Source organism: Acyrthosiphon pisum, chromosome A1, assembly GCF_005508785.2.
Source record: "Acyrthosiphon pisum isolate AL4f chromosome A1, pea_aphid_22Mar2018_4r6ur, whole genome shotgun sequence".
Taxonomy (NCBI): domain Eukaryota; kingdom Metazoa; phylum Arthropoda; class Insecta; order Hemiptera; family Aphididae; genus Acyrthosiphon; species Acyrthosiphon pisum.
Genome location: NC_042494.1, coordinates 41,778,698 through 41,795,101, shown reverse-complemented (window position 1 = coordinate 41,795,101; position 16,404 = coordinate 41,778,698). Strand labels below are relative to the sequence as shown.

Genomic DNA, 16,404 nt, shown 5'->3' with positions numbered 1-16,404 from the left:
TTTTCAGCGTTCTATGCATGTCTGAACTTTAAACATTTATAGTTCGACAGCTACAACGAAGTGATTAATATTCGATTTAGGTTCATTAAAAAAGTATCAAACTATTCTAACCTCTATTATAAAAATGTCCGATAAAAATACAAAATCACTTCTCTTGTGTTTCTATAACACGTACCGTTCGAATATTTTGCCGTATTCTATAAAGTAGGCCCTCTTGTAATTGATAGAAATTTCCGATTTTTCGATTCTAATATAATAAATAATAATATCATCAAGATAAAAAAAGGCGGATAAGTGGATGTCGCTCTGCTGTACAGTAGGTTAGAAGTGGGTCACTGTATAATGGACAGTATTAAATTTGAATTCAATGATATAATATCACTGTATAAGAAAAACGATTCTGAGCGGAGACGGTATATCAGTCTATGTATTAGACATATATGTACTATTAGGTACTTATATGTTATAACGGCGTTATACATCAACAAAAAACCGTGGTAAAATCATAGATATATAATAGTATACTTTAGAAGTTTCAAGTACCCACGAATAATATTATACAATCACAACAAAATAACTAAAAGAGTTATCCTAGGTTTTTAATATGTAATTTCGTCCAAATTTGTACTTAAAATGACTATAAAAATAAACTGTTTAAATGTATATTTTAGATTTTTTGGTAACAGAATTAATTACTTACGTGGAATCTTGTTTTAAATTTTTAATTCTTAGATACAAAAATTGAACATTTTATAAATTTTTAAGTACAAAATAATTTTTCAAATTAAAATTTGATAAATTTTGTCAAAATTTGATCTTTAAATGCTTATAAAAAAAAATTGTGCCTATGTATTTTTAATATTTTTCAACTGATATTGTAACAATATATCAGGAGCTTTGTATTAAATGTATACACTTTTTGGCCCAACAGATAAAACTTAATTGATATTTATAGAAAAAAAAACTAAAAAAATTTAAAACTGAAAATGTCCGTAAACAGCTCAGAAAGAGTCAAAATATTTTCAAAATTGTATGGTGTATAGGAAATGCTTATATAAACATTCAATAAAAATTTCATGTATCTGCAGTTATTCGTTTTTGAATTAGAACAAAATAAGGAAATCGCTACATGAGAAATCGAGTGAATATCCAATGTTGTAAAAATTTGAATTTCAAACGATCATAAAAATTTAATTTGACTTTCTTATAGATATTTTTTGTTTGATAAAGGTAGATAATCTTATAAGAATCTGTATTACATTTCAAAATCTTAGTCCTAAAAAGAAAAAATGTTTACGAATTATTAACTCAAAATAATTTGCTAATTTTCGTGATTTTTACATATTTTGTCAATTTTTGAATTTTAAATGCTAATTAAAAAAAACTGTGACTAAGGATTTTTAATATTTTTTAAATGTCATTGTAAAAATATAGTAGGAGCCTTGTATTAAATGTTCAAGTATTTTTACTCAACCAATAAAGTTTTATTGACATTCATAGAAAAAAAAACTAATTAAATTGGAAACTCAAATTGTCCGTAAACAGCTCAAAACAATTCAAAATATTTTCATGTATTTCATGTATTTACAGTCATTCGTTTACAAAGTTACACCAAAAACCAAATCAATTTTATCAAAAACAGATTTTGCGTAAAAATTCCCGTTTTTCCTTAATTTTTCTTTTGTTTTTCACGACGCTTCACTTTCCTATCAGAAAAGGTACTGTTGAAGAAAATTCAAGCATTTTTACTGTCCCAAAAGGTGATGACAGATACAAAAAAAAATAAAAAAAACACACATCATTGTAAAACCAATACATTCATCTTTCCACTCAGAATCTAAAAAAAGGTCATATTATTATATTATATTACATGACCTTTTTTTTTTTTTACATCTTGGCTTTTACGTTAATTTAGTCTAATGTTACGTTAAGATGCGAGCCGTGGTTTGGCTACCCCTGCTATATATTATATTATAATTAATAAACTGCAATATTACAATTGTGGTAGAGGGGGGGGGAAGGGCAGTCACAAGCAATCGGGCACCCAATGAGGTCCCTTGCAGCTAATTATGCCTGCGATCAATCGGATGGGCAAGTTTGACATACATAATTTACTACTTCAACAACGACAGTAATTTAAAAACTTACAATTCAGTAGGTACCATATTAAACAGGTTGTCGGTAACTCATATATCCATACTAAAAATCTCCATTCGTGATTGTAGAAATAGACAATTGTTTTAATGACGGTATTAATGGTTTATTATAATGTTCGTTAATTATAATTGCATAGCGTGCATATATAATAAGACATAATAATATATACGAGCATATTCGTTGGGTATATTTTATAGGTATATTTTATATAAAAGGAGAATTGTATAGTTAGACACACTTTGATGATTGCCAAGTCTACCGACTGCCAACGCATTCTAATTTAAATTATATTTCGTCGATGAATTTTATTTTTAATATACTGATTCATTTCTTAAGTCTTGACAAATTTATAAAGTTTTATAAATTGTTTTATGATTATATATTATTATATTATAAATTTGTTTCGATTCATAATTATTATACAAATGGAAACCAAAAAATAACAATTGGGCTTCATTATTTGATTTACTTGAATACAATTAGGTATGGAGCAACGTCTGTATATTATATTTAGTTTATAATTATATATAATAATATATTGTTGTACACATTGAGCCATATTATAATTGGTTTGTTATATTGTGCTTTTGACAAATGATTTATTTGCAGTCATAGTAAATGATAAGAAATTGTTAAATGCATTACTATTTACTACAAGATAGACCTCAGGACTTAGATCTAAATGTAATTACTAAATTACTTATGAATGAAAAATGGTACCTACCTATGGCGTGTGGAATACGGTCACGTGTACCTAATCATGAATAATTGTATTATAGAAGCCGTAGTTCTGACGTTACAATTAGAGGAAATACTTTCCAAAATCGATTTCTCAGATATAACCTATCAAATGAACAGAGTTTTAAAAATTAAAGACCAAAAGTACAAAGATGGTTTTCAAATTACCTATCTAGATGAAAATTAAAACACACAATATGTATAAAATAGTTTAATTATCTAGTAAAAAATAAACAAATCCCTAATTCTATATACATAAAAAAAAGCTAATTTTCAGTTGAAAAAAGTAATAAACATTATATATCAATATACATTACACAAGTATTTTTGAAGTTTTAAAAATTATTAATTTATACAAATAATATGATCATAAAAAATTATAAAATTCTAAACAAACAAGGTTATTTGAAAGTTTTATTTGATAATGTGAACATGTTTTCTTCCAGGAGAAAGGAATGTTCTATATGAAACTTTCAAGAAAGTATTTTATTGTAACATACCGAGGCAGTGTTTAAAAAAAATATTTTTAAAACCAATCGATTCTTAGATTGTAAAATAAATTGAAATAAATGAATTTAGCACTTTTTTTGTATTAAAAGTACGCATGTTTGATAATGATATAATATTTTCAAATATTTAAATTTGAGTTTGAATTTTTAAAGCAATTTCAATTTATTTATTTTTTAATCATTTTAGTACTTTATTACTAATCTTATACCTACTTCAAAGTTTCAACATGGCATTAAGTACGTACATTAAATATTTATATTATAGGTGCATTTTTATTATTACAGTACCTAGTCACGAAAAATGAATTCGTTGTGGGGATTGATTTATCTACGAATATAATACAATAAAAGTGGGTGCACAATGTAATAATATTATATGCTATTAAGTAAAAAACAGTATTAAAAAATATATTATATATTATAGTTGATACTAAATTATGAAGTTCAGTCTAATCTGCATTGCTAATAAATGTTTATTTTTTTTCACATTATGTTAAGTACATAATATATATGTAGTAAGTACATAATACTTAGCAAGTTATTGTGGTATAAAATATTAAAATGCATATGTAGTTTTTTTTAGTTTCTTTAGTCAGTCATTAAATTTTTGTGTGTAAGTACCTACTAATTATTTAAATCAATTTTGTATAAAACTAGACATAGACGGTACTGTATTACGGATTAGATTTTTTTTTTATTATTAATTTTCACTGTAATTTAACATAATAATGAAATAGCAAGTAGGTACTGTTGTTAAAATAGTAGCAAATCTAGGTACCTACCTACAATTTTGACTAATGGCCCATTCTATTAGGTCAGATTTGTAATATTGTTAAATAAAATAATATATCATGACGTAATCGTACGTATCATCTAGTTAAAATGTAATTAATGGTATCACGTTAAATTCCAGTATGGCAGTATTGGGTTGTCATTATTCTAAAAATATATTAGTAGTATAATGTCAGTGTTTGATGATTATTATCTATCAAAAATAAATTACTTCTGTCACTATATTTTTACAACGTGATATTTGCTAAATATATCTAAAATATTGACAGCAAATGTTTTTAATAATGCTGACACCAGTCAACATAAGATACAACATATACCGACATAGCTGCGTGAGATACCACTTACTTAAAATGTTGTTTTAAGTCGAATGTAAAAATTACTATGGACTAAAGTACCAAACAGTCAACTGCAGTTTAATATAAAATACAAAAAAGTAAATCGAATTAGACAATATTGTCGCTTGCGCAACTATTGATTCCAATTAAAATTCATAAATAATTTAAGATTCTGAGTGAAGTTACAGTAGTAGCCGATTTTAAAATGAAGTCATTTTTTATGGACGTAATATTAATACACTTATTTATTTTTTAATATTATTCTGTGACACGACTTTTTTGAGTAAAATACGTCACATGTGGGAGAATAATACATTTATATCATTATTGTTCGTTTACAATATTTTGAAAAATCAGTAGGTAAGACAGTGTTATTTTACCAGTTGTTAGGTACTAAATTACAAATCGCAAATGGTTTTGGGAAAATATCGTAAAATCAACCATCATGAAATCATCAATAATTAGAATTCATCTTTATGACTTTATTTATAAAAATATATTTATAAAAATACTTTCTAACTTTCATGATTTATGAGATACAGACTGGTGACAGACGGACGGACAGTGGAGCCTTAGTAATAGGGTCCCGTTTTACCGTAATTACTATATACTGACGATTACCACAGCGGATCTACGACATGAACGGCTTCTACGGTCTACGTAACAGATTTATACCACGGGGTCAGATAAGTTATTACATTTTTGTTACATTAATACAAAAATACATTATTATGATGAGTACATTACATTATGACATTATTTAATGATTAGGTATCACAGAATATAATTATACATTATGAAATTATTTTGGTGCAAAAACAAAGCTAGAAGGTCAATACGGAAGACAAAAAACAATAAACAAAACACGTGGCGAAAAGCCGACGGTGATACAGACGTACAGTGCATGAAATATGTGGGAGTGATATAACGGTGGGAGGGGAGGGGACGTTTTAAAACGTTTTTAACTCTATAATCTACATTATTGATCTACCATCTCAATTGAGCCACAACAGAAAAACAACCATCCGCCGAAATTCTTAGTCCGGCGCCAAAACGAATGATGTGGTCTCTGGAGCAGCTCTGAAGCATCGCCATCCAAATTTGCACGCACGGGGATATTTGGCGTAGATAACTGATAAACACAACCTGCCCTCTAGCGAAATCTCGGAATCATGGTGTTCCGACGATTCCGGTCTTCGTATATCACTGGTTACCTGCATAAACTTTAGGTTTGGTGTTGATTGCCACCCAATCTCTGTTGCTCTGGCTGAGGAATGTGTAGCTATCACGGCCATGTTTGGCATAGATACATATCTTTTATGGACCCGTAAACTTTTCAAACGCCAGCTTTCAGCCAAAGGTTTCGGTGTATTGTTTCGTAAGTCGTCAAAAATCAGCTGCATTATTTCACTCTCGGACAGGATATTGATATCGGACATAATTATTTATCTGATAATATCAGGGATCGAAACCGTTTCAAATTTTAGCGGTTACGGTTTTAGTTCTTGAGAACGGTTTTCTAAATTTTCTGGTTTTGGTTTAGGTTTTAAGATTGGTTTTTAAAATTTTTTGGTTTTGGTTTCGGTTTTAAAAAAAGTTTTTCAAATATTTTATCGGTTTAAAGAATGGTTTTAGAAAATTTTCGGTTTTGGTTTTTGGAACGGTTTTTAAAAATTTCCATTTTATTTTCCTATCTAATTACTGTAGAGTGGATTTTTATTATCTACCAACTATTATAAGGGCCGAGTCTAAAGCCCTGAAATATGGCTACTTTGTATAATTAGTGTACAATATACGATATAACAAATTTACGTTCAGCAAAGAATTTTTTTTATTTATTTCTGTGTCTGTCATCACCTTTTAGGACAGTAAAAATGCTTGGATTTTCTTCAACAGTATCTTTTCTGATAGGAAAGTGAATCTATTTGATACTTTGAGGGGGTAAAAAGTAAAAATTTCACAATAGTTTTCAAAAGTGCCGTGAAAAACAAAAGAAAAATTAAAGGAAAACGAGAATTTTTACGCAAAATCTGTTTTTGAGAAAATTGATTTTGGTTTTTGGTTCAACTATTAAACAAATAACTGTAAGTACATTACATTTTGACTGAATGTTTTTATTACCATTTTCTATACACCATAACATTTTCGAAATATTTTGACTTATTTTGAGCTCTTTACGGACATTTTTCATTTTTTTTTTTAGTTTTTTTTTCTATAAACATCAATAAAATTTTATTTTTTGTTTAAAAACGCTTGAAAATTTAATAGAAGGCTCCTAGTATAATGTTTCGATGGCAGATGAAAAAAAATTAAAACTCTATAGTCATATTATTTTTTTATAAACATCTAAAGTTCAAATATTGACAAAATACGTAAAAATGACGAAAATTTTCAAATTATTTTGAGTTAAAAATTCATGAAGAATTTTCTTTTTAAATCTAAGATTTTAAAATATAATACAAGATTCCTCATAATTTCGTCTACCTTTTTCAAAAAAAAAATGTCTACAAGCAAGTCAAATTAAATTTTTAGGAGCGTTTGAAATTCATATTTTTACAACATTTAATTAAAAAACGAATGACTGTAGATACTTAAAAATTTCATTGATTGTTTATATTAGCATTTTCTATACATGATAGAATTTGAAAATAATTTTACTCTTTTTGAACTGTTACGGACATTGTCAGTTTTAATTTTTTTAGTTTTTTTTCTATAAATATCAATAGAGTTTTATCCAAAAAGTGTAAAAATGTAATACAAGGCTCCAGATATATTGTTAAAATAGCCATTGAAAAATATTAAAAATACATAAGCAAAGGTTATTTTTATAGTCATTTTAAGTACAAATTTGGACGAAATTACATATTAAAAAACCTAGAATAACTATTTTAGTTATTTTGTTATGATTGTATAATATTATTCGTGGGTATTTGAAAATTCCTAAGTATACTATTATATATCTATGATAGTATCACGGTTTGTTGTTGATGTATAACGCGTTATAAGTACTTAATGGATATTGTGATATGATTAATTTGGAATTTATTACAGGTATCTATTATAGGTCAATTTTTTTTTAATACCATAGATAAGTATATAATATGTCTTATACCTAGACTGACATACCGTCTCCGCTCAGAATCGTTTTTCTTTACAATGATATTATTATATAATTTAATTTAAGTTTAATACCATCCATTATACAGTGACCCACTTGTAACTGTTACTGTACTGTACAGCAGAGCGACATCCACTTATCCGCCTTTTTTATCTTGATGATATTATTATTTATTATATTAGAATCGAAAAATCGGAAATTTCTATCAATTACAAGAGGGCCTACTTTATAGAATACGGCAAAATATTCGAACGGTACGTGTTATTACAAGAGAAGTGATTTTGTATTTTTATCGGACATTTTTATAATAGAGGTTAGAATAGTTTGATACTTTTTTAATGAACCTAAATCGAATATTAATCACTTCGTTGTAGCTGTCGAACTATAAATGTTTAAAGTTCAGACATGCATAGAACGCTGAAAACCGAATACATTATGCCATGGGGATAATATATATATACGTTAACGTTGTATCATTGCCAATACCACACCTTCTGTTTAAACTTTAAACGTTAATATTTAGTTCCGTCAAAAAATTAAGAACATTTTTTTCATTTATAAAGAGTTTGCTATATTTGGAAAATCCAAAGTTTTTACTGTTTTCGTATAAAATAGATATAATGATAGTTTTAGCATTAAAAATAAAAACAAATAAATATGTTAGCTTAATTAAATAAGTTAAAGAAATTTTAACTATAGAAGTATTAATAAGTATTTTAATATTCGTTGAAATAATTATATTCTGTTTCATAAAAATTAAATCCTATTCATACTATTTTAATATATTATAATCACTTATTTTTTTTTTCATGAGTCTTGATATACTTTATAAACTTATAAGTTATAATATAACTTATGCCATGCCGGGAGGAAATGGAAAGCACGGCACGTTGCTAAAAATGTCAGTTGGTCATCCATTTGGAACCTTATAGTAACGTTTTGCACCACCCTTCATTTTCAAACACGGTTATACTTTTACCACCTTTGATAAAATATACCTTAAAAACCTTAGGGCAATTTTGTTTATGATCTTATATTTAATTGTAGACTCAAATTATATATTTATATATATATGTATGTATATAATATATATATATATATATATATATCTATGCACACCATAATTTATCATACTATACCGTTTAGATCGATAAATCTTTTACTTTATAACATTTTTCGTAAAACATTAAATGAAAAAATCAGTGCTCGTAAGTTTTAGTTTTTTCTTTAGCCATACACATTCATGTTTGGCCGTTTGAAAGTTTAATGCTTTATTACCAGGTCGAATAGTATATCGACGGCATGTAGCCCATCTGAATAAGTGGCATGTTTGATTTATTAATACGATAGCAATATCTTGTTCACTTCAATAAGGTCCTGTTCGATTTTTATTTATTAGATTCCCTTTTTTAATTTTTGCTACCCACTCTTGTTGTGACTTAACCTTTGACTACATTCACATATAAAACCCAACCAGCAGCTGCGTGTTTAATTTTAAGCGTTTTTTTTACTCCCCATCGCTTACAATATAATCAACTCATATTATAATGTTGTGCGTCAAGACTGTCCCACCATCACCCTCAAAAACATACCACTCCCACCTGCTGAGGATGTCCTTTATCTATAGGCCCACACCTAGACCAATAACTTACATGGGCATCTCACTTCCACAACAAACTATTCACCCTAAACAGTAGATTCCGCCATCTTCAGTTCCTTTTTACCTTAAAACATCTATAAATCTCAATAACAAAATGTTAATGTACAATATCATACGGCCTACTTACACAGCCTACTTAAACAATTAAATCCATATAGACCTACGGAATCCAGCTCTGGGGCTCAGTCAAACGTTCTAACATGAAAGTATCCAAACTTTCCAATACAAATGTCTCAAATGTCTCCGTCAAATCATTAAAACCCTAATAATAGGTATGAACCGTATCAATAATAATCTCTCTATTCTCCCCATCCAAAAAGCGGTCAACGCTCTTTATAAAACATTTCATTCCTGTTTACATTTTCATTTCAATTTGCAAAACCCACTCATAATTGAGTTATTAGCTCCCAACATTCCTGCAGGTAACCCTGCAGTCTTACAATTTACAATCTACGAACACTGAAGTGCCTTCAATTGAAGGCCTTTCACCCATCCACAATCAACCCAACAACCATCGTATAGTTTATACTTATTGTAAATAACTATTTTTATAGATTGCGCAATAAAAAAAAAAATAAAGTTGTAAGCAAAACAAAAATATTAATTTTGAATGTTTTTCACTGACCCATCTTGCCCGGGAACGGTCGCGATTTCTCAGCAACACGAGTTTGGCGATAGGTATCATTCTACCTTCACCTTTGTTGTACAGCATGGGTTCCACTTGGGTTTTGATCGCGTTGTCCAGCTCGGTAAAATTTTTCGTCTGCACGGCTTTCTTCATCAAATCCACGAGAAGACCACAACCTTAAAGGACACCAAATTATTCGCTTTTAGATTGTTATTGGACGGGCAAAATAATTTAACACTTGTTGTGACTGCACGCGAAGGTCGAAAGATATCCATATTGATTTTTAACAACTGGGAATAAAGCTAAAAAAAAATTCGAATTGAATTGAACGTGTGGACGGAATGGAATTCCGTACAGGTAGGTAGGTAGGTACGCGTTATCTTCGTGTTCGATGTACGTACATGTATTACTGTATAAGATTTAACTAGAAGTTAGAATTAGTAGTTAATACCTAGATGTTTTGTTGAACCGCACAATGTGTTATTAAATGAATAATACTCCCGGTAATAAAATGTCGCCTCTACACTCACATATTATTATCATGGTAAATATATGTTGACGACACGAAACTGTCGTACCTACCTACGAGTATTATATTATTAATTACGAATATTATTATTATTTGATGTGGACCGAGTTTATTTTATCGAGGTACGTGATTAATTTGAGTATAACGTAATACATAAATATATTTATAATTCATGTACTAAGATGATGGTGAAAATAAAAGGGATATTTAATGCTTTGCTCAAGCAAGCGTGATTTTAAGCTGGAGTAAATGGTACGTGTGTACTATATAATGGAAAAAGGATAACTAGATTAACATTAATTCTGTGTATATTTTTCTTTTTAATTCTAATCTAAAGTTAATTCGTTATAATATAGCATAAAGGTGTATGATTATACATTTTAATGTGTATATAATACCTAATACACTGTACAATAATATTACAATATATTATAATGTAAAAATTAAAAATACTGTTCTGTAAAACCAGCTCACGACATTTAATTTTGTAACAAACAGTTATTGTTATTACGTCACAACAATAAAACTGGCCCGAGTGCCGTCCTGCAGGAATATAATAATTTTCACTAGCAAGTGCGTCGCAATTTCCAGGACGTTCCCATCCCCCACCACCGAGCACCTGTTTATCGGACACTGGCGAGAGGCCTCTACGGCGTCAGAGATCAACCGCATTTGCAGAATGCCCAAGACCTCGTTTACTCTAGTTCCGGTGGAAAAATCCCGTCCTCGTATATGTTTCCTGAAAGTAAAGGTCTTGCAGTGTGGGGGTCCAGAAGAGGACCGCATGCTGCAATAATATTTGATAAGCAACCCTATATCGCCGTCGTTGGTCCTTTGAACGAAGGACGCGGTGGCGGTTATTATTGTCCGAATAGCGTGTACTTCTGAGTAGGTACCTTTAAGGTTTAATCGACACATTGATAATAAATACGTAGTTGACGAAATATATTACAACGTAATTCCCATTACCAAATAACATAATATGACCTGTATAATTATGTTACGTGATGCTTTTGTGATGCTCATTTACATCGTCATTGGTTAAAATGACTTATACATTTATGATCATAAAAAATTGTATTTTAGTTTTTAATATTTTCTTTCTTACAAAGAAAAAAAATCAGTGAGCTATTTATTTACACCCATACGTAAGTTTTAAGAACAACAATAATACGAGATTTCGTTTGGACGATGTCCGGTCATTAATGATTTTTTGTATGACCGGTCATATATTTTAGTTACTTAAACATAACGTTCAACAGATATAATATAAATAAATATTCATACACCCTTGAGAAGATTTTGAAAACAAAATATTATTCGATCGTGTTGAAATGCATTTTATTGTATTGTTTATTTTGTAAGAGATTTATAAAGTGTTATTATTTATGTACAATAAATATATAATAATAGTTCTAGTACTAATATTTCTACTATTATTTTTATAAACGCTTAAGTTATAGCAAATTATTTCATGTTATTTTAACTTCAATTTTTATATGAAATAAAGCAAATAAATAAAATATTTATGCATCATTTATCTAGAATGTACATAGTTTAAGCTATGATCATTACATAGATACTGGTACTAACGATAGATAGTCCCTTAGGAATCATACATTTACTTTTCAATTATATCACTTAAAAATATTACCTTTTTTATTTAAAGACAAAATACATTGGTTCTATCAAGTGTCATTGGTTGCCAAAATAAACCTATAAAAAATATACCATCTGGATTCTTTTCAACTAAATATTGACTTTATATCACTTTATCTTTGTCTTACATAATAAATAATAATATATTATGTATAATATTTTTATTTATTTGGAAACTATTATTATTATTTTTATGAAAAATTTCGTTTATTTAGTGAACATGTATGATCCACAGAATAAGTAAATGAGTGAAAATGAATATAAAATGAGGTGGTAAAAGAAAAAGACATTGAATAAGAGTTTCACATTAGAAAGTCCTGGAAAATAATTATTTTATCAAATATTTATCAAATTATTTACATTTAATCAATGTAGTTCAAAATATTTAAAATAACTAATTCAGAAGAGTATTTTATTATTATTAAATTCCAAATTTGTTAAATTGTTTTAATCAATTTAAACGAAACAGTAAATGCAGTATAAATTAGTTGGTGATTTGTTGAAAAACAAAAACAACTTCTTCTAAAAACTTTATAACATGTACCATTGTACCTACCATAACATATAATTGGTTATAAATCATAATAATTAATTCCTTTTAAGTTGTACATTATATGCATTTCGCAGTGACTATTGAGAAATGAGTTAAGCGATATGAATTAAATTTGTAAGTTTGTAAATAATCCTTATTTATTTAAAAAGCAATTTTGTTGAAACGCAGTAGTTTGAAGTAAGTGATTAAAGTTGCGAGATATTTTATGAAGCAACATCATTTTGGATTATCGCAAGAAAGTTTGGAAGCCTTTTTACATAAAATGTAATTCTATAATATAACATCATAGAACCCAGCGCATTATATTATATTAAAAACGATGGACGATATAATATAGAACCTTATATGGATGAATGCTGAACCGAATTAAATTAACTATGTCAAGCGTTGAAGATTGGTATTAGCTGCAACCTATAGGTACAGCAGTAACTATATTAAATATTATAATATTATAATAGACTTTGAGTTAAAAATGATTTATATTTTGAATATGAACACACAAATGTACTATCAAATCAAACTTTTATTAATTTTGTGAAAATATATACAATTATAATAAGTAACTATATTATATGTTTGGCATTTGCCTACACAGATTTAGAGGGTTACTATACAACGACCTTGGAATATATTCTTCACAATGTGTCAATGTCACTGATCGATTGACAAGAGTAGCTAAATATTATTATAGCAGAAAGTGATAGAATTGAACGCATAAATATGTCTATAAACAAATGTTTAATATTATTACATTTTGGAATAATATTATCTTGTAAGTATTTCGAAGGTTGCAAAAGATAGGTTGCAAAAGATATAATACCATGTACACCTTTTATGTTTAGAATTAACTATTTATATTATTTACGCTCATGATGAAACGGAAATGTTGATGTTATATTTTTAAAATTGATATTGGCACACTCCACATTACCTATACTACGTAGAAACTTAGTATGTACCTATAAAATATTATGACATCTAAATAAAAAAATAATTAAAATAGGTACCTACCATTCATTAACTTAAATTTTGATAGTTTTACTGTGACATTTATATTTGTTTTTGAAACATCTGATGGATACTTACCATATTTTTTTATGCATTCGTTTCATAGAAGTGGCAAGGAGAACATGTGTGTGATTTTTTTTAGTTTGATAGTGCAGGTTATTAGGCCACAGGTATGTAGTATATAATATGTATTACAGATGTGGGGTGCGTTTAACACACGATATTTTATACGAACCTTTCAGGTCGACAAGGTTGTATATCTGCAGTGACGAGGTGTCGACTTGCTTCTTGACACCACTGGCCACATTGCTCTCGGTGTTACCCATGTTTCGAGACGGTTATCACCACGACGGCGGTGATGACGACGAAGACGACGACGAATTTGGAAGTCGTACTTTGCCCGGTCCGCGGATATTACTCGCGGGTTTCCGTCCTCGTCGTCGTCTTCGTCGGTTTCTCCGGCGCTCTGGTCGTTATTGTCGCGAGATCCGGTCGGCCCGACATGCATGACGTTAATCCGATTTCGCCACGCGCGACGCCCGGGCAGCCGCAACCCCCTACAACCCCTTTCCCGTAAACCCAACCCCCGCCACATCGCCCCCTCCAGAAAACCGTCTCCCCCCGCCAAACCAGCGGTCGGGTGGGGGATGGATAAACGTTTGCCTCGGTGCCAGGTGCCGGCTGGTACGTTAACCTGAATCCGTCGTCGAGCGTGCATATACAGAGTGTTTGCAATAGCTAATATCGTTTTAGGAATTCGATAACGCGCGTGGCGGCAGGTATATACCCAAGGTGCAGAATATATTGTATCTTCTTCTTTTTCTGGTTATCAGGCCACCGAGGACCATATCCCATTTCGCACTCTAGACTCCAATAACATAATATTGTATTCAAGTATACGACTGTATTATAATATATTATTACTACTTCTGCACGTACTTACCTATTATAATATTATATACCGAGTCCAAGTTTATCTATTATTGTGACGTTGTGTCATTGTGCGCCGGGTTTTATTTTATTCAGAACAGGCCATTTTTTTTTCTACGATAGTTTAAAGTTTTTCAAATGTGCAATAATATTGTGCCACTGCCAACTGCTTATTAATTATAATTTATAATATAGATACATGGACTTTTATTTTCAATCGTCAACGAAGATCATGTTTAATGAGTCTTGGTAACGCGTCATATATCTTTCTGGAAATGTCGATATCCAGTGTCGATATGCAGTAAACCTATCACAATATTACTTTATATGCGTGTGCATTGTGCTTTGTGCATCTTGCATACACTTCCTACGCGGTGAATGTGCATTCTTGACGCGTGGTATAACATATTATAATAATAACAATAAACAACTGTAAATTATATACCTATGTGTTCATTTGAATTTAAAAGGTTTTTTTTTGTTATCGTAAACGCTTGCTGCATTCTATCACTAGATTTTCGTGTGTTCACAAAAAAAAAAAAAAAACATTTATATGAAATTCAAAGCACTTACATTATATTATAATATGACATACCTATAAACAATAACAATTCTGTATACGTACCTACTAACGTACTAGATTATTATACAAATATTATTTGAAAAATGATTTTATTCATATTTATTGTATCAAATATTTCAAACGACAAACACTTGCTATGTATATTATAATCAGGATAAATATAATAATAACAAAAATATTATTTATGATATATATAATATATACATTTAAGAACAGGGGTTTTTTTTGTTTATCGTTAAACCTTCTGTCTCTTATATGAATTCGACCAATATGCAACGTTCAGATAGTGAAAATAATAGCTTTTGGGGCTCATATATTTCAAGCCTATGCATTTAAAACACCCTATCGAGTCGCTGGACAAAGTTGACTTTTGGACGTTGATCATATAGTTTTCGTCATACCAACAACAAATGTATTCCACAGCACAACAACTAAGTAGAAACACTTGAGGAATAAATAAGTTGATAAAGAATTCAAAGCGTAAAAATATTTATGATTACCGTATACGACTGGATCCTTTGTTTATTTATTAGCGACTATTGTATACCCAAATATTTTTTAATATTGACCTTCGATGTATTGAGATTTTTTCAACTTTTCTTTTTTATTCAAAATAAAATTGACGCGTATTATGCATCTCGCATTACATAGATGCAACAATTGGCATTCCCACAATGTTTGTCACCAGCAAGAAACATCCGAATCTATCTCCACGGCGTTATAAAAAATAATAATTTGTCGTGCCCAAATGCCCAATTGCAGTAGGAGACGTAGGGTTCACCGATAAGTGCAATCATTATATCATGGCCGGTCAGTTTGGATGGACGGTTCGCTCACTTTTGAAAATAAATTCTCAACTAGAGCATTCTAGAAATATTATATTACATCGCTGAAATGATTGCTGTATATAATATAGTATTTTGGTTAGCCTACAACAACAATCAAGTGCTTAGCTGCAGTTATCAGTTTGTAGTTTATATTAATAAGTGTACGATTAGATAATATATGACTGTACAGTGTACAGTGTACCTATACGTCATCTGGTATGCCATCTGGTAGATATAATAACAATGAACAAAACCACTAAAATTAAATCAATTTGGAATCACTTTATTAAAATTCTCGATACAGCCAGAAGTTGTGCATCGAGAAGATTTCAATTCATTAAAATTATTAATTTGTAATCCATATTATAAGCTTAT

At 29.4% G+C, this 16,404-nt stretch overlaps 1 protein-coding gene across 1 annotated transcript in view; it reads right to left on the bottom strand.

Annotated features, from left to right (window-relative positions):
* LOC100160148 (transient receptor potential cation channel subfamily V member 5) overlaps positions 1–14,186 on the bottom strand; it is a 54,149-nt gene extending 39,963 nt beyond the window's left edge. The window contains exons 1-2 of the mRNA XM_016802803.2: positions 13,925–14,186; positions 9,938–10,116 (exon numbers count right to left, since the gene is read on the bottom strand). Coding sequence (XP_016658292.1) covers positions 9,938–10,116; positions 13,925–14,015 — 270 coding nt within the window. The 5' untranslated portion in view covers positions 14,016–14,186. The remainder of the gene's footprint in view (positions 1–9,937; positions 10,117–13,924) is intronic.
* Positions 14,187–16,404: the final 2,218 nt, after the last annotated feature.